General features: G+C 47.8%; 1 protein-coding gene across 1 annotated transcript in view; it reads left to right on the forward strand.

Moving 5' to 3' along the window:
• NOS1 (nitric oxide synthase 1) overlaps window positions 1–19,880 on the forward strand; it is a 90,064-nt gene that overhangs the window by 7,638 nt on the left and 62,546 nt on the right. Inside the window, exon 2 of the mRNA XM_055323363.1 lies at window positions 6,358–6,484. Within this exon, the coding sequence (XP_055179338.1) occupies window positions 6,358–6,484 (127 nt within the window). The remainder of the gene's footprint in view (window positions 1–6,357; window positions 6,485–19,880) is intronic.

The following is a 19,880-nucleotide window of genomic DNA, read 5'->3' on the forward strand; positions in this document are numbered from 1 at the left end:
ACTTGATGTCTCTGGGGGCCATTTTCAGCCCACCACACCCATCCAACAAACTCCATTGAGCGATGCTGTGTCTAGGCCCTGGATAGGCCATTGCTATGAGGTCTAACTGGACTGGGATCAGGGACATTACTTCTAGTCCCCCTTTGCGGCTCACCAGCTCCATAGATGAGCCATAAGATTCTTCCCGGAGCTACCATTCAGGTTCCTCCCGAGGTAGGAGGTCAGTGGTGGGCATACTCATCACAGGCCAAGCAACTGATCAGTCCACCTCCTTGTCAAGCCCACCTAGAAGGTTAACTGCTCCCTTCGACCTCTCTCCAGGGGGAGGAGCTCAAATATCCCTTTAGGTCAGAGGTCACAAACTGGAGTTAAGGCTCATACCCAAATCTCCCTCCAGTTTTATTGGGCCTACAGAATTTTCTGGCAAAGTGATTTTTGTTGCAAAATAGAGAAATCAAGAGGTTTCACACTAAATCTGATTTCCAGCCTATCAAAACTAGAGAGACTAGCCGAAGAGCTATTAGCACCAAACCTGTATCGTAGGGAGACAGCCAGCCTCGGGGACTGGGTGGGGCTAGCGTGAGCCCTCCAGTTCCCCAGGATCTAAAATCAGCCAGTCGGCTCAGCCTGGACACTGTAAACACTGGAGTTTAAGGATCCTGCCCAGTTTTTGTAATGTTAACAATTATACTCATGATTACTGCTGAGCCCAGAGACCCTCATCCCAACTCTCCAGCTAGAGCATTGTGAGAAAATTCCAGCTCTCAAGAGCCTACTCTTCTCGTTTGCTCAGGTTCCCCTACCCTAGCATGATGAGATCTAGAACGAAGCTTTGCAGAGACCCCAGACTCATTTCTCACAGCCCCCAAGTCTTCCTGCTTTAACTTAGCTCCCAGCATCCACAACCAGGTGGATGGCGGACAGCAAGAAGGGGAAAGTGGTGAGGGCATAGTGTGGTATCTGAGGAGAGACGCAGCAGGCTTCTTGCCAGGACCAGCTGCTCCTCAGCGGCCTCCTCGCCTGGTTGGGGCGGAGCAGGTGGCTCCTACGTCCCGACCATGCCCAACACACAGGCCTGGCCCACCTGCTCCCCATCCTGGGTACTCTCGGTTGGTTTGTGGTCAGTACTGGGCTGACCAGCACTTGTGCAAACTCCCCATGGAGTGGGCCCAGGACCCCCACACCCTCTGCCTGAGAGCCTAACATCTGGCCCCCAGGAAGCTTAAGTTGGAAGGAGCTGGCAAAGGTCTTCAGAAGGTCTAAAGAATGCCAGACTGACTGTGAGCTTGGATGTGATTGTCCAGTTGGCAAAATGGAAGCAAAGGAGCTTGGGTTTCGTCCTTGCCAGGAAGCTCAGAAAATGCTCGCCAAGTAGGAAATAGAGCTCCAGGCCTGATCTTATTGTGGGGGAGGGGAAGCAGAAAGGGAGCTAGGGGGACATTGACGTTCCTAACCAGGAGGGAACCTTGCTGTTCATTGCTAGAGTCAGACCCAGAGGCCTCCCAGGAAGGGGGTTCTGCAAGGATGTCCATGGACCATGCTTCTGACAGTGCAGATTCCACTGTCCCCACTTAGACCCACTACTTTGGACTCTCCAGGGGGCAAGTTCAGGGGAATTTTAACAGGCCCCTCAGTGGATTCCAGTAGCCCCTGGAGCATGAGAACCGCCATCATGGGATCATGATACTGGGGATACTGGTCCACCTGGAATGCAAGCCCACTGGAGGGTGGCTTCCCAGGGGGCTGAAGACACCTGAGAGAAGGTGAAAGCCACATGGCAAAGGCAACGTTTTCAATCCTATCTGGGAACAAGGGTGAACTAGTAAATAAATCCTCATGGATATAGAGATGGGCATAGAGCAAGGATGGGAAGCATGAGATTGGGGTCCTTAGCCACACCTAAGCCAGTGCTTCTCAATAAGGAGGAGTACATTTTGTTTCCTCCCCAAAGGGACATGGGGTAATGTCTGGAGACACTTTGGATTGTCACAACTGGCAGAGACTGTGGAGGGGAGAGGAGTATTCCTGGCATCTGATGGGTAGAAACCAGGGAGACTGTGAAACACCCTGCAGTGTACAGGATACCCCCACAACAAAGAATTATCCAGCTCCCAAAATATCAGTTGTTCCAGGTTCAGAAATTGTGATCTAAACTGAAACCACTCCAGGCAGCTACGCAGGACCAACATTCATAAGGACTAGCAAAGGAGAGTCACCATCCAGGCTTCTAAGTAGTCAAGACAGGCCCCATCCACCTCCATCTATGGGTTCCCAGTATATTTATTTAAATGAAGAAATGATACATCAGAGCAACCAAAAACCTCATCCAATGGATAAATACATTCAACATCTCTACTGCATTTAGAGGGAAAGAACAATATCTAGATTTGAGGTTCTTCACCAATATGAGATTCAACTAGATGATGACTCTCCCACCACCCCCTTAAGCCCTGTTCTCAGTGATTTGCAGCCAGAGGAACAGCAAAAAAGGGGACATCTGACTTTCAGCCTTTCTCCACTGCTCATTGGTGGTGTGACCTTTGACAAGTTACCTAATCTTTCTGAGCTTCAATGACCTTAGTTGTCAGTGAAGATACACATATTCGATCAGTTCTGACTGTGTTAGGCATTCTTCATGCATGGCTTCGTTTAACCCCCAGGAGTCGAGAGGTGTAAAGTGGGTGTTGAAGGTTGACTAGGAGTTGGTTCCCAGCAGAGGGAAGATGAAAGGGCATCCCAGGGAGGTCAAGTGTAAAGGTAGGAGTGGACAACACTCCCTCGAGAGGAAGGGAGAGTGTAGATCAGGACTGAGAATGATGGAAAGTGAGAGTCTGGAAGGGGAACAGAGGATTCTTGAAGTCCTGTGCTCTGTGAATAAGACATGACAGTTTAGAAAGGGTCTGAGTATCCCTGCCCGTGCCCTCAAACCCCCAGGAAACATGCTTTTTCTCAGCTTAGAGCTATATATGCCTTCATTTCCCAGTCTTCAGAGACATTAAGGCTTTGAGGGGCACTTGTCCAATGCTACAACCATCGGCCACATTTAGCTACTCAATTAAAATTAGATAAAATTTCAGATTCAGTTTCTCATTGCCCATAGGAACATTGCAAGTACTCAATTGCCACATGTAACCAGTGGCCATAAAACTGGACAGATGTAGGATGTTCCCATCATCGCAGAAAGTTCTACTAGACCCTGCTGGCATAGAGGAAACTTGGCTGTTTTATACAGAACCAGCATTTTCCTTTTTCTGTTTCTGTCTAATCAGCCCATAACAACATTAGTAGGTGCTACACACCTAATGGCTATTAGCTTTACCTCGTTTAACCACTGCTGCCACGCCACGAACTAGGTATTATTAACCCTGCTGTGGAGATGAATATGGAGGTTAAGAAAGCATAAGTATCCAAAATATCCAAAGTTGCACAGCTTATAACCAGCAAAGCCAAGAGCTGAACCCAGGGCCACCCAACCCATAGCCCATGGTCTTAACCACCAAGCTACTCTGCCCGTACAAACCCATCAAGCAGCTAGATCCCGGGGGGAACAGATTCGTGGCAATGAACCAGAGGTTTCCCTCAGACCTGGTAATCACTGTCAGGCTGGGAGCTGAGAATCTACTGAAATCTACTTCTGATTTTGCTCCTGGTTGAATGGAAGCAGAATAGCTCAACCCAGACAGTCCCTGGTTCCATATTAAAAATATTCTTGCCCTGATCATCACACAGGACTCTTAAATAAGTTTTTGTTGACAAAATATTTCAAATGCATTATTTAAACAAAGGTGTTAAAGGCTTTTTTTAAAAAGGAGGAAAAAAAAATAAAAAATAAATAAAAAGGAGGGAGTGCAGGAGGGAATAAAAGCAGCTCTCCCTGAAGATTCACAACAGACAAGCCATGTGAGCCACTTCAGAGTTGCCTAGGTAATTGTCCCCTAGAATTTTTGCAGACTGGCCTCATTCAGGAAAGAAATGTTGGATTACTTACTCTTTAGCCTCTGGCTCAGAGTAACTACGTTTTCCTGTCTGCTTTAAAAAGGAAGGATCTGGGCCGAGCATCAGTGAGACCTAGTTTCAAATCCCAGCCCTTCTGTGTGCTCACTGTGGGACCTTTGGAAACTTACATAACCTCTCCAGGCTCAGTTTTTGCATCTGTAAAATAGGGCTTTTAATGTCTGTTGCGAGTAAATGAAGTAACTTCCGTCCTAGTACCTGGCATGTTACAGACACTCGAACACTATTAACCTCTTGTCTCTACTGAATCCCCATTTATAGTCACGTGATATCATAGGATCAGGAGTTTCAGAGTTGAGAGGGAGCTGAGTGACATTGAGAGCTGCCATCTCAACAGACAATTCCTCTGTTTATCATCATGTAGGTAAACCATTGGCTTGTGAAATGTCTGTAATCAAGGACCACTCCCCGTGTGTTTTAGTGACATTTTAAAGAGGGTAAAACAGAATGTTACCTCCAACGATTGCAGTCTTCTCTAAGCAGAAGAGGTGGCTCTGACCCAGGCCACCAGGACTTTGTAAAACACAGTGAAGGGGGGAGGTCTGGCTGGCCCTGAGTGAGCAGCCAGAGGGACCACTCAGGGCCAAGCACTAGAGCTTGACCCCTGACTTCCAATTGATCCCAAATGACTGTCAGTGCCAGACTAGGGGTTGAGGGAAACTATAAAACCAGGATTTTAAATCCCTAAAGCTGGAAATGTAGAACAGAGGACTAGGTAAGGGTTCACCTTGACACCTGGGACCAAAACCAGGAGGGGCCCCAGAGCAAGCCACAGTGCCCAAAATTGGGGAACAGACAGATGCTATAGTCAAACTAAAAGTGGATGGGAGGGTTAAAAAGAGGCCAGTTGTCAGGAAGCAAGAGGGCAGAGCTGAGAGGGAGCAAGGACAGAAGGGAGATGGGGCTGGTCAGGAGGTCTGGATTTTGATGCAACATCAGTCCCATTGCAGCCATGATTTCTTTCCATGTTAGAGGATGACCAAGCTGTGGAACCTACCTGAGATTGTCTCCTCCTGAATCTGAGTTCAAGAGCAGAGAGCCAGGAAAGCTTTGCAGTTAAGAAGTCAGGATTTAATCATAAACAAGTCTGGTTTTGAATCCCAACTCCACCATCTGTGGCTGTGTGACTTTGGCTAGTGATTTAACCTCTCTGAGCCTCATTCTCCTCATCTGATGAGAATTATGAGGATTATGATTATAGCAACGGAGATGCTAATGATGGTGATGATGGAAGGAGGATGGTGATGCTGGTAGTGATGGTGATGACGATGAATAGTATGATGTAATGAAAGTGATGATGGTAATGATGAGAGTGATTATGGCAATGGTGATGGTGATAATGGTGGTTATGCTGATGAGAAACTGGATGGTGATGATCATGGAATGATGGTGGTGGTGGTGGTGATGGTGGTAGCAGTGGAAGTTTGGGTAGTGATGCTGATGGTGGTGATAGTGGCAGTGGTGATGGTGATGTGATGGTGATGCTGGCAGTAGTATTGATAGTAATTCTTGGTGATGGTGATGATAGTGATGCTAGTGATTGTGATGATGGTGGTGGTGGTGATGGTGGCAGTGATGGTAATGATGATAATGATACTGATGAATGATGATAATGAGAGCCTCCACTGCAGAATGGCTGTGAAGAGTGGGCTGGAAAACTGTGGCCTTGAACATCTTAGTTTCTGTCTTGCTTACACCATCTATAAAATGTGGTTAATTTTCATTCATTGTCACAAGGATCAAATTAGAACACTTGAAAAGTGCTTGACACATTATAAGTGCTTAATAAACACTAGCTATTGTTTTTAATAGTATTATTATTTTTGTTGCTCTGTTCCTCTCATTTTCAGAATCTTTTCTGTTTCTCTTGGGCTAGTATCATCAGTCTCCTTATCAGCGCTTATTCAGAATTAGGATGACTTATCACCCTAGCCCCCAAGACTTGTTTTCTTCCCTGTTCATCCTGCTTCCTACATCTTAAGTTGTCCAGGGGATCTGCCAGGAGATGAGCCTTCTGTGTTCCTAGATCTTTGAGATGGGGAAGTGAGAAGGGAGGATCAAAGCCACATCGTGGCTATCCTGAAGTGATGTCCACACTAGTTAGTGCTTGCCAACCATCAGTGCTGACCTCAATGAGCTCACCTTTATGCTTGACCACAGGGCTGCCTTCCTCCGTGTTGCTGGCAATTCTGTCGAGCAGCAGGCTGGGCACCCACGGTTTGCTGGCTCCACATGTGGGTGAACCATGAAGGTTCTATACAGACTCAGGACTTGTAGACCAGGGCCGTTAGCCTGCCACTCCTGATGTCATGCCTTTCTCACATCCCCTGCCTTGCCTTTCAGAGGTATGGACAGCAAGTCACACAAACCACTGCCCCTTGGCGTGGAGAATGACCGAGTCTTCAGTGACCTGTGGGGGAAGGGCCATGTGCCTGTCATCCTCAACAACCCGTATTCAGAGAAGGAGCAGGTAAGTGGGTGGTGCCAGCTTGGCTCCCACATTCCACAGCTTGCTGAACCTTCTCCAGTGTAACGATGAGGGGAGGGAGGCCAAACAAATGTCAAACCATGTTGGGATGGAAATGAGCTACCACGGCTGGAGGGGTCAGGGATGCGGAGGCCAGGAGCATGTATCCTGGGATACAGGTTTGGCTCTGTTTTGCTTTGTCTGTGATCTTGCCATTTTCCAAATTTCAATTTTGCTTCCACCAGGAAAGGCTCTCCCATGCCGTTCACATTCCAAATTTAGAAGGTAAAGATACATGGTAAAAAGTGTTCCTCCCTCCCCTAATCCCAGCCACACGGTTGCCTTCCCAAGAGGCAAGCAACAGTTATCATTTCTATGGTCCTTTCAGCAAAACTTTATGTGTAGACTGACAAATACGCACACATTATTTTCACACAAATGAGAGCAGCACATTATGCATTTGCCTCTTGCTTTTTCACTTATCAACATATGTTGGTGATTAGTCCCAATCGGTAGGTGAAGAGAGTCCTAGTTCTTTTTTCATGGATGTATAATATTCCATTCCATACCTCTGCTATACTTCTTGAGTCAGTCCTCCATGTGGACACCTAGGACATCGCCAGTATTTTGCTAGGATGTTGCTATAATGAGTGACATTGCATAAATGCCTCACATGGCTCACGGGCAGGCTTTTCAATAGCATAAATTCCTAGAAGTACAATTGCTGGATCAAAGATCATAGATATTTGTGATTGGGGCAGAAATTGAGAAATTCCTCACTGTAAAGTTTGCTCCAGTCCTGCCAGCTAAACAGGAGAGTAGTGGTATCCCCACAACCTCGTCATCCTAATGGATTATCAAACTTTTTGGTCTCTGCCAATTTGCTGAGATGTGTTTTGACAGCTGTGTCAATATTGTTCCTGAGCATGGAGAGATTTGGCTAGAGACTTACAGTGCCTTTTTCTCACCTGCTTGGGCAGCTAATGGACCAGGCCACTGCAACCCTATTAAAATGTGTGAATTTCCCGCCCATCCTCTGTACTGCAGTGAAGTGGGAGGTCAGAACAGGGAGATGGGCTAAGTCACTCAGCAGGCCACCTTCTTCTTCTCTCCACCTGCCCCAAGCCCTGTATGGCACAGGGCAGGTTGTCAGATTCTGTCTTCTGATGCATCCATGTGGACAGCACCTTTTGCTACCAGCTCACTTGAGCAATGACATAGCCTCATGGGGGGTTGGGACATTCCAGAGCCTCGGGGGGGATTGCTTTCCTTAGCAGCTGATAGCTGGCCAAGAAGATAAGGATGTCCAGGATTCTGCACTAGGTCATCCCCATGCTCCCACTGCTAGTTTCTCTCCCTCCTCCAGTGACATCTAGGAATGCTGAGAGAAGCACTAATATAGACTTCTGTTATGCCATCCTCAAAAATCAGGGTCACTCTGTTAGCATGAGGGGACCAGTGTCCATTCATGATTAAATGAACAAATAAAGTTAACACATTTTTCTTTGTATTTTCTTTCCTAACCAGAAATAAAGGGATATTACCATAATTCAAGTCCTCCCAAGACAAAAGAAAAAAAGAACAGAAAGAGACAGCCTCAGGCTAGATCCAGGCTCTGGACATGACTTGTTAGATCAGCACGTTCTTGCCCTAAGGGTCAATTTTTATTTGTACTTTGAGTTTACTGCCACTGTTTTGAAATTTTATATAAATATCATATTCACAATTTTTCTCTAAAAATGCAGACACTCTGACCACCTCGAGCCTGTATTTTTTTTTTAAGATTTTATTTATTTATTCATGAGAGACACGTGAAAGAGAGGTAGAGACAAAGGCAGAGGGAGAAGCAGGCTCCCTGTAGGAAGCCCGATGTGGAACTCAATCCCAGGATCCTGGGATCATGACCTGAGCTGAAGGCAGATGCTCAACCACTGAGCCACCCAGGTGCCCCTCGAGCCTATATTCTTATGGGACAATAATCTGTACGGACTGAGTAGCAGCTGCCCGTCTAGATAGACAGAACATGGGCTTTCCAATTTGCCACAAACTTCACCACTCCCTATCATCTGTCCCCTTAAGGCCCTGTCTATTTTCACTTTTTATAACATTAGTACTGTTGATTTTCTTAGGATGCAAGGGGAATATTTTTATATCCATGACTTTGTTATCAGTGGCAGATAGAGACAGACCAAGAGGTTTGTATGTTTCAGGAAACATGAGAGAGATTTCATGTTTTATAAAAATGAAGAATATTCTTGCATGTTTAATATGCAACCAAGTGTTCTGTCTTGAAATCAGCCAGCCTGCTTTGCTAATTTACCTTACCTACCTACCAGTCCTCTCCAGGTATCAGAGTTTGTAACTGCTGGTATACAGTAACCCCTGAGTCTCTGACTCACAGAGACAAAGCTGAGGATGCCTTGACCCCATTAGAAAGACCCTTAAAGTCACAGCTGCATTCTAAGCAGTGGCAGGATAATGGCCATTTCCTTTAATGCTGTCACTTCGGTTAGACGGTGACAGCTTGGAAACCATAACCTTGGACTTCAAGCCCTCAATGTTGGGAACAGGGCAGGAGTGATTAATAGGACCACTGACCCTCTTCTCAGAGCTCCGTGATGAAATGATCAGTGTCTGAGGTCAGGCAGGCTGCTATAATTCCAGAATTCTAGAAACTGAGTGGCTTACAAACAACAGACATTTATGTCTCACAATTCTGGAGGCTGGGAAGTCCAAAATCAGGGCACTAGCAATTCAGTATCTGATGAGAAACTTCCTGGTTCATGGCAGGTATCTTCTCGCCATGGCCTCACATGGCAAAAGGGGCATTTCTCTGGGGTCTATTTTACAAAGTGATCTAGTCCCTCCCCCAAGGCCCCACCTCCTAATACCTTCACCTGGGGGATCAGGCTTCAACATATGAATTTGGGGGTGACTCAGATATTTAGTGTGCAGCCATCAGGGAGTGGTGCTGAGAATCTCCCCCTCAAAAATGGCAGTTCCCTTTGCTTAGAGAAGGAGAGAGGGTGCTGGGCAAAGGAGGAAAGACCACATACATCTTCCTGGGGTTAAGACAGCCAGATAGTTTTAAAATTGGGAGCTCCTGGACGCACGCCATACAGACAGCCCATGCTTGGGATGTATATTCACTCCTTTATCCTCAGCAAATCCTCACTGTCATCTATGACCCCAGAACCCCTGGCCAGCAAGATCACCCTGGCTCAGTTGTCTGAGATAGTTTTCCAAATGCATCTCAAAAATACAGCTGCAAGAGGGTAGAGTTCCCAGTGCCTGGTTATATTTGAGTCCCAGCCCCTGAGCTACAGAAACAGCCCTGTTACCTCCTGCTAGACATCTCCAAAGCCACAGCGCCGAGAAATGTTTCCCAGGCTGAGCAAATTAATAGAAAACATAATGTTCTTCTTTCCATCCTGAAAGACCAGCATATATGCTTAGCCTCTTCTCTACCTGCTCAAAGCCACTTTACCTGGAGCTCCGGGGATCGGCTTCCTTCCTCTCAGTTGTAACCCACATTTGCTGCTTTTTTTGGCATCTGTGGGGGGTTGGCATTGTTAATAACACAAAGAGAGACCCAGCCACTACCTGCTTTCCTGAGTCGGGAAGGGACAGGAGGAGGTGGAAGCACAGCTGATCTGCCTTTTTTGCCCAGGACCAGGCAAAAGGCAACAGAGTCTAAGTGAAGCAGGGTGGAGACAAGCTAGACAAGAGAAAGAACTTCCTGATTCAGAAGCCTATCAGCTCCCTGACAGAATCATGAGATCTGCCCCATGCTTCTTGATTCCCTCCTCTAACCAAATTCAAGGAATATCAGCCATAGAAGCACCTTCTCTTAAATCAGCCACAGGAGGCTGAGATGTTAATTTCTATCTAGTGGTGATTTCTCTTGCTAAAGGTCTGGTTCAGCAGTAGGTACAGCCTGTGAGACTCAAGTCCCTGGTCACTGGAACACAGTGTGTGGATGACTATAGTGCTCATCTTTAGCATCCCCTTGCAAACAGTATCTGGCCTGGGCTGGTATATAGAATAAATCATTTCACCCATCACCTGCCATGTGCATAGCTCTGGGGTGGAAGCAAAGGGGAGTTAACCTCGCCCTCCCTGCCCTTAAGACCTTCACAGATGCCTGTGGGGGGACAGACACAGGTACAGTGAAATTCATCCTAAAATACAAAGGGACACAAAACACTGTGAGACCACGAATACCTCAGCAGGTATCAGAAAAGGTTTAGCTGAAGAAGTAACATTTGAGCTGAGTTTTGAAGATCATGTAGGAATTTGCCTAATAGAAACTAGGAAAAGGTATTATAGTAAAAGGAACACCTGTGGCTGATATATGATATGCTCCATTTTTCTTTCTTGCTAAAGATCATTCTTGGACCTCTGGTGCTGATACCACCTGGGATGCATACTGAATTTTGGCAGCATTCTAAAGGCCCTGTACCTTATAATCCTCTTAAGTTAAAATGCTCTCCCACGTAAATGACTTGAAAAACTACTGTTGGTCTGTTCTCCCTATAAAACCTCAGGATTTGAGTCAAGCTCTTCTCTGTCCCCCCTGCTTTTTTTGTTAAGATTTATTTATTTAGGGGCACCTGGGTGGCTCAGGCAGTTAAGCATCTGCCTTCAGCTCAGGTCATTATGTCATGATCCTGGGGTCCTGGGATGGAGCCCAGCAGGGAGCCTGCTTCTCCTTCTCCTTCTGCCCTCCTCCTGCTCCTGTGCACGCTCTCTCTCTCAAATAAATAAATTACATCTTTTTAAAAATTTATTTATTTGAGGAGGGGAGATGCCAATGGAGAGGGAAGGAGAATCTTTTTTTTTTTTACTTTTTTTATTGGAGTTCAATTTGCCAACATATAGCATAATACCCAGTGCTCATCCCGCCATGTGCCCCCCTCAGTGCCCATCACCCAGTCACCCCAATCCCCCGCCCACCTCCCTTTCCACTACCCCTTGTTCGTTTCCCAGAGTTAGGTGTCTCTCATGTTTTGTCACCGTCACTGATATTTTCACTCATTTTCTCTCCTTTCCCTTTATTCTCTTCCACTAATTCTTATATTCCGCAAATGAATGAGACCATATAATGTTTGTCCTTCTCTGATTGACTTACTTCACTCAGCATTATACCCTCCAGGTCCATCCATGTCGAAGCAAATGTGGGTATTTGTCATTTCTAATGGCTCAGGAATATTCCATTGTAGCCATAGACCGCAGCTTCTTTAGGGAAGGAGAATCTTAAGCAGACTGCACACCCAGCGCAGGGCCCGATGTGGGGCTCAATCTCACAACCCTAAGATCATGACCTGAGTTGAAATCGGGTCGGCTGCCTAACCAACTGAGCCACCCAGGTGCCCCTCTGCTTCCCTTCTCATTAAGCAACTATTTCCTTACCTGCCCGATTTGCTTTCCTAAGGAGGAAGGGGTGAATTGTCTCTTGCTTCGGGGCAGCATGTCTATTGTCAGATATTAATTAAGCATCAATCCAGTCCTTAGTGGATGTGAGGGAGGGTCTTGGGCCAGGGGGAGGTGGGTTTTCCAGTTGGGGCTCCCCCCCATCTTATTCGGCTGGCTGCCCCTCTCCAGCCTCTTGCTGACACTGGCAATCAGGTAATCGGATAGATGACTGTGACCATCAAAATCCCCATCCCCACCGTCACCACCTCCTCCAGAGCCTGGCATTTCCTCACCCCTGGGGACATGGGGCTTGCTGGCTGCTTTCAAAATGTCAGAATCTGTTGAGAAGCTTTTCTGTACTACAAAATAAGTGGCAGCATCATCCCAGTCTCTGGAGAGCCCCAAATTATGAGGTGTGGGGGGGCATATTTGTGGGTCCCTAGCATCCAGAGGATCAGAGGGGGTCAGGACCCCTCTCCACACAGGCACACGCCCCTGCTGGCCATCAATGCCTTTGTGGAAAGCCGAGAGCAGGCAACCAGCCCCAGCAGGGCTGCGTCTGAATGAAGGCAAGCCAGTGACACTCTGCCTCTCAGCGACACCCCAGCCTGCTGCTGGGAAACCTGCACGTTAATGATGTCAGGATAAAAATAACAGTAATGCAGATTCCGGTACCACCGTGAGGGTATGGCCGCTCTAACTGTGGGATCCCCTGCCCCCAGCTCTGGGGTCCTCTGGCGTTGGGCCTCATCCTGCTGATAACCTTGGTCAGACAGCAAGTTAGCACCTGTGCTGAGGCTCCATTTCCTAATGGGCTCGTCCAGCTGGGGGGAGGTGAGGTGGGAAATGACAGCATCTCTAAATATCAGCTGATATGTATGTCGAGCAGTGTCGGCCACTATGCCGAGCACTTCAGGACCGTGGTCTCAGTGAAACCCCACCCCAACTCAATGAAGTGCTATCGCCCTCATTTTACAGATGGCTAAACTGAGGCACAGAGGGTTAGCTTGAGGAGGCCTAGGAGGAATGGTAGAGATGGGACTGGAACCCAGGCCGCAAAGCCCCAGAGCCTGCCCTTAATTCTTAAAGGCCCAGCACAGAATAAGTTCTCTGAAAATGTGCATCTTTATTACTATTGTTGGTATGGTTGCTGTTGCTTCATTTGGCTGATTATTATATTGCTCATTTAGATACAGTTTTCCTGGTAACTGTTAAATTGCTAATGTGAGGCAGACAGGGCAGGAAGCACCATCCCGGTTCTACAGATGATACCCTTGGGGTCTGGAAAGGGAATGTGAGCAAGCAGCCACTGAGTCTCGGTGACAGAGCCACACCTCTCTCCCTCGGTGACTCCGTCATCATCCTCATCAATCATTCCGATTGAGGCAGCATGTGTCCTTCTGCTGCGGGGGGCCAGGCTCTCAGAGTCCACTGGGGCGAGTAGCCAGGTCTGCAGTGGAAAGGCCCAGCCTGTGAAAGCCTGAACCCCATGCCCAGCTCTGTTGCCTATTAGCTGTGAATTTGAAGATAGTCATTTCACTTCTTAGAGCCTCTGTTTTCTCCTCTGAAAAATGGGTTGCCAGGAGGATTCCGTGAGCCAGTAGGTGTACAATGGCCTAGCTTTGCTCAGCCTCTGAATAGGCATTTACTAAACGTTGCTTACTACATTAGGGAATCAGGTGCAATCACTGCACTTAAGAAATTCACTGTCTGAGCATCATCTCTTCATCAAAGCGTTGTCTGACCTCCAGAAACTTCTACTTCTAGGATGAGCTACAGGCCATATCGCACGCGCGCGCACACACACACACACACACACACACAGCAGTTATCACAGTGTGATATTTGGGGTTTCATAGCATCACATCCAGACATTCTCTGGAGACCTGCCCTGCTGGCTTTGGTAGATTCAGTGGCTCCGTTTAGGGTGTCTGTTGATTACTCCCTTCCCTAAGCCTCTCTGAGCGCTTAAGAAACTCCTGTCTTTTGAGATTAATCTCTTTCTGTGGGAGGGTCCCCCAAATCACTAGCCATAAACTCCTACTAAACTCATTACTGCCCCCAGCTCAGTGGGACCAGCTTTCCCTCGGCTTGATCCAGCCCATGACCGGAATAAGACATACAGGTTGGAGTTTCCCAAAAGCACCTTCCATAGCTCACTCTTTACAGGTCACCCAGTGTTCCAGGGATGCCCTCAAACAGGGGATAAAAAAAACCTCAACAAAGATACTTTCTGGGAATTTATGTGGAATGGAGTCTCCCTCGGCCCCCAGTGGCAGCAGAATCCAAACCTCGCTGATGTTTCGCTTCCTCCCACCCATGCCATCACCTGCTGGGTACCTCTAGGGTCTTTGTAGGCCACTTTGCCATGAGACCAGCCATCCCTGTCCTGCTTCTTCAGGTGGTCAGAGCCAGGGCGGAGCCAGGAAGCAGGGCCTGAATTAATGGGGGTTTGGGTTCAGCCCTGCAGGAATTTCCACATATTTTGCTGTTTGTTAGCTGTTTGTTTTAATAGTGAGTATATTCAGAGCAAGCCGTCCCAACTGTTTCCATTGAGACAATGATGTCTGGCTCAGGAAGCAGTGATACCGCTCTGCATGCTTAGTCATTGCAAACCATATTCAAGTTCAAACTATATTCAAGTTTTTTCCCCAGATAAGCCAAGTCAAAGTGCTTTTTCCTCCCCTCTGTGCAGATTGATACCCCTCCAAACAGAGATTCTGAGAGGTCAACAGGGCTTTCAGTTTCTGAGGGTCACAATACCTTAAAGGTAAAAACTCCAAATCACAATTGTAAGGCTTGTGCATTTTAAATAGTTACCTTTAGCAAGTCAATGCTTTGAATAAACAGACACACACACACACACACAGAGTCCAAATGTAATAGAAAGGGGTTAGGGCACAAGATAATTATTACAGCATTTCTTTTAAAATTAATTCATGAGGCACATATTCATTGTGGTCTGGTAATGGGATGAAGTTTAAAGTTGTCTAATAACATCTGGCTACCTTGCAACATCAGTGCCACTAAACATCTACTCAGCAATGTACCTTAAGGACCCCTTATCTTCACAGGCCCTTGTCTGTGGCTGCAAACTGTGATGGTCTGACTCTGGAGCATCTCCTTCTTTAATTATCCTCCACAGAAAATGGCCTGTTGAATCAGGATGGGGAAGGGGGGAGAGAATCAATGATTTCAACCTTCCATGGAGTTATTATAAAGAATGAATCACTTTATAAATAATGCTTTGCATACACTACAAGGAAATTATACTCAAAGGTACTAAACACAGTTGGTTAAGTTTTATAAGTAGCAATTTTTTCATCACACAGCATACCTGCTGATTTGCGGGTCTGTGGTCCTGGACCCTGATCTGCCACAGCTCATAACCCAGTTACACCTGCTGCCCTGAGGAGGTGGTAGCCACAGGTTAGAGCAATGCTGCTTGGGGCTGCAACAGAGGGCACGGTGTGTGGACCTGGCCTCTAGGGTGGCTGGCGTGGTGCCCAGCTCAGCCCCAGGATGCTGTCCTCATTTTAGGACAAGCCAAGCAGGGCAGGTTGCTGCAGGCCTAGAAGGGAAAAGCTGTCTCTGGGGCCGATAGTTAAAGAGTAAGAAACTACTTGCTTCCTACAGGTTCCGGCTTTAGCTCCTGGATTATTTCTTAGGGTTCTTGTAACAAAGCATCACAAACTGGGTGGTTTAAACAACAGAAACAGGGTACCTGGGTGGCTCAGTGGTTAAGCATCTGCCTTTGGCACAGGCTGTGATCCCAGGGTCCTGGGATCAAGTCCCACATTGGGTTCCCTGCATGGAGCCTGCTTCTCCCTCTGCCTGTGTCTCTGCCTCTCTGTGTGTGTGTGTCTCTCACGAATAAATAAGTAAAATCTTTAAAAAATAAAAACAAAACAACAGAAACATTCTGGAGCCTGGAGAGCTCCTAAAATCAAGATGTTGGCAGGTTGGTTCCTTCTTAGGGCGGTGAGGGAGAATCCTCCACAGGGCTCTCTCTGTGGCTTGTGGACGGCAGTGTGTATGGGTCTTGAAATTTCCCTTTTATAAGGGCACCAGTCATATTGGATTAGGGCCCACCCAAATGACCTCACTTTAACTTCATTACCTCATTAAAGACCCCAGGTAAGACCATATTCTGAGGTGCTGGGAGCTAGGACACCAGTATATGAATTTGAGAGGGACACAGCTCAGCCCTTAACAGTTCCTAGAATGTGGTGTCTCCCAGGGAGCTTCCTCGCTGCTGTCAAGCTCCTGGCCCCATTCCATGACAAGGCTCTTGGCTGGGAGGGCCCACAGTTGGGGAACAGCAAGGTACTTGGCTGCTGTGTCCAGATCTTCCAAATTCTGATGTCTTGTGTCTATGTTCCTGCCTTAAAAAGCCCCCCTCCACCACCTTCCTGTCACTGCTGCTCCTTACTCCCCGATGTCCTCCCACTCACGAGGAGGCCTCCGAGTCACTGTTGATTTTGTCCCTTGCCCCCTCCTACCCTCTCACACCCCCGGGCTGTCTGTTCTGCTTCTGGCACCCCACTCTGGCTCCTCCCACCCCACCACAGCTGCTGCAGCTGTGCTTTGCCCTCCCGGCTTCCCCCCTGCACTGAGGCAGCCCCGTGGTTCTCTCCGCACTCACCCTCTCCCTCCCACAGCCCTCGCAGCTACGTGGCCTAAACCTTGGCTTTGAGAAGTGCCCCCCCCCAATCAGGCAGCTTCATGGGTGGGGGCCCATTCTCTACTTAATCAAGACAAAAGCCTTTGGCTTAGCATTCAAGGGATTTTGAAATGCATTTAGACCTTGTGTTCCTTGGCTTGGGCTGCCATCACAAAATACCACTGACTGGGGTGGCTTAGAAGTAGAAAGTTATTTCTTGTAGCTCTGGAGGCTGCAGTCCACGGTCAGGGTGCCAGTGTGGTCACACTGGGCAAGGGCTCCCTTCCTGGCTTGCAGACGGCCACCTTCACCATGTCCTTATTTTGGTTTTCTGTGTGTGCGTGGAGGGAAAGAGAACGGTCTCTTCTTCTCATAAGGTCACCAATCCTGTCAGATTAGGTCCTACTCATGACAATTTTTTAAAAATATTTTATTCATTTATTCATGAGAGACACACAGAGAGAGAGGGAGGGAGGGAAGCAGAGACATGGGCAGAGGGAGAAGCAGGCTCCATGCAGGGAGCCCGACCTGGGACTCGATCCCAAGTCTCCAGGATCACACCCCAGGGTGAAGGCGGCACTAAACCGCTGAGCCACCCGGGCTGCCCCATTTTTTAAAATTTAATTTATTTATTTGAGGGGGAGTGAGCAAGAAAGAGAGAGTGTGCAGGAGTGAGGGAGAGGTGAGCAGAGAGAGAGTGAGAAGCAGACTCCCTGCTGAGCAGCACGACATGATATGGGGCTGGAACCCAGGACCCTGAGATCATGACCTAGGCCAAGGGCAGATGCTTCACCCACTAAGCCACCCAGGTGCCCCTCTTATGGCCTCTTTTCATCTTAATTACTTCCTGTCTCCAACAGGTTAGGGCTTTCACATAGGAGTTCAGAAGGGACAGTTCATCTGTGGCAGACCTCAGTTTGTTGAGCATGTACAATGTGCTGGACACTGGTCTAGGGGCTAGACACAGAGCAAAGTAGACAATGGGTAAGCAGAAAACCATATCTGTAGACATCATATATATGTATATATATGTATGTATTATGTCTAACCGGATCCATAAGACATAGAGACTTAGACATATATACATTCACATGCAAATACATATACACTCGCGAATTGCAGGCAGTGATAAATGCCTTGAAGAAAACTAAAGCATGATAAGGGAGCACAGAATACTGGGTGGGGCGCTATTTTAAAGGACAATCAGGAAAGATCTCGAATGCAGGGCCATTTAAGCAAGTGGAGACACAGGTAAAAATAACTTAAGCGTTCCACCACTGGAAGTCGATTCTCTGGATCAAGAGTCTAGATTTTTCTGTAAGGGGAAAGGTAGGAAATAGTTTTAGCCTCTGTGGCCCTTAGGACCTTGGTCTCCGTGACAACGACCCTGCTCTGCTGCCCTATCCCTAAAGCCTCCACAGATAATCTAAGAACAAATGAGGGTGGCTGTGTGCCAATAAAACTTTATTTATGGACACTGAAATTTGAACTTCATGTAACTTGTATGTATCATGAAACACGACTCTTCTTTTGATATTTTTATTCAACGGGCTAAAGATGGGGGGAAAAAAATCCTAGCTTGTGGGCTGCATAAAAAGCAGGCAGCGGACCAGGTTTGTCCCCGGGGCCACAGTCTGAGACTGTGGCACGCAGCCAGATGAGGCTTCTCCTGGTTGCGGGATGAGAGTGGGGACCACCTTAGGGCCAAGAACACGAGTCCCAGGCACACAGTAGGTGCTCAGTGTGTATTTGTTGAAGGAGAGGGAGATGGAAGAGAAGGAGAGGGCAGAAGGAACCAGGGTGTCAGGGTGCCTACAAGGCTGAATTCCTGGCTCCCTCACTATCTCCTCTTGGACTGCAAGGCCACGACCTTCCATTTCACAGCCCCTGCAGGCTCCAGAAGCAAAGAGGTGTGGACAGAGCCTTTGAAATGCCCACTTAGGAGCGATGTCCCAGGCAGCCCTCCCACAGAGCCCACCAAGATCTAACCAGGATCTCCCATCACCTAAACAGCGTCCGCTGACCACACCAGGCACAACTCTAGTAAAGGACACGTGGAGCTGCTGCCCAAAGCCCACCTGTGCCCTGTCCCCAGCTTAATAACTCGCAAGTGCCACTAATCTGCATTTTTAACGAGAACATTTCAGCCCCACTCGGAAAAGTCATTTGCATGCCCCATGCAGGGCCCCTGACTGCTATATTAATCTCCCCATTTGTCCCCTCCTGAGTCATCTAATATTACTGCTGGCTAATTAAAACATCAAAGCCCCAAGTACAACAGCCCTGCCAGAGGCTTCCTAATGCCTGGTTTCAAGTGTGTGCAGTTCAGCACAGCCCAGCGGGCAGAGAGGCGCAGCTCGTGCCTGAGCCCCCCATTCCTTGGCTCGAAATGACCACCCCTCACACATCTGGAACCTCAACAGATGGCCTCTTTCGTTATGCCTGTTACTCCCTCCACACACTGCCGATGAAGGCTGCCGGCTGCCCACCCACTAGCTGTACCCCACCCCTCTTCCCCCTGCCTCACTCTGCTCCCCATCCACCTGCCCTCCCACCCCCTCCATGGATCCTAGGCCTGACCCCAGCGCTAGCACTGTGTCTGTCCCATTATCCTCTCTCTGGGATTCCAGCTGCTCCCCAGCTTCCAGGACATCCATGTGGGTGGTTAAGAGAGTTTGCAAACTGGCTGAATGATGTGCAATATTTAGGGAGGATGGCTCGGGTGCCTCCCGCATGGGCAAGGTCAGATTTTTTTGGTTCTCATGTTGGCATGGTCGGAGGAATGTGTTGCTACAAAGTCTTGCCCAAAGATGTGACTTCCATCCCTTGCATGTCTGCTGGAAGAGACTGTAGTGAAGACAGATCTTAAAGAAGTGTTGGTGCTGTCTGGCCAGGCCTTCAAAGGAAATGGAACTGTCTGCATGTGGCTTCACAAGGCGACATAGTAAAATAACTCAGAGCTCAGCAGGCAGAAAGTGCAAATGGGAGTGAAGGGAAGACTCCTACATCCTTCTCCTGTTCCTGGTGTGGCAGGACTATAGTAACACTTATGGCCGTGGCATTACTGATAGGACTAGCAGGGGTACTGACCCTAGCAGATTATGACACTAAGAGCAGGAAGTGGTGGCTGACATTTAGGAGGTGATCACATTCATCCAAGTGAAAGATGATTTTGTCTGGCGAGGGTACTGGCTGGTTAGATGGGGAGAAAAAGGAAGGGGTGTATTCTAGAGCTATTTTGAAGCTAAAATGGGGGGACTTGGGGGAGGATCAGGTGTGGAGGATAAAGAGTACTATGTCCAGGATAGCTCCCACCTGTGT

The sequence above is a fragment of the Nyctereutes procyonoides genome, unplaced genomic scaffold, assembly GCF_905146905.1.
Source record: "Nyctereutes procyonoides isolate TBG_1078 unplaced genomic scaffold, NYPRO_anot_genome, whole genome shotgun sequence".
NCBI lineage: Eukaryota > Metazoa > Chordata > Mammalia > Carnivora > Canidae > Nyctereutes > Nyctereutes procyonoides.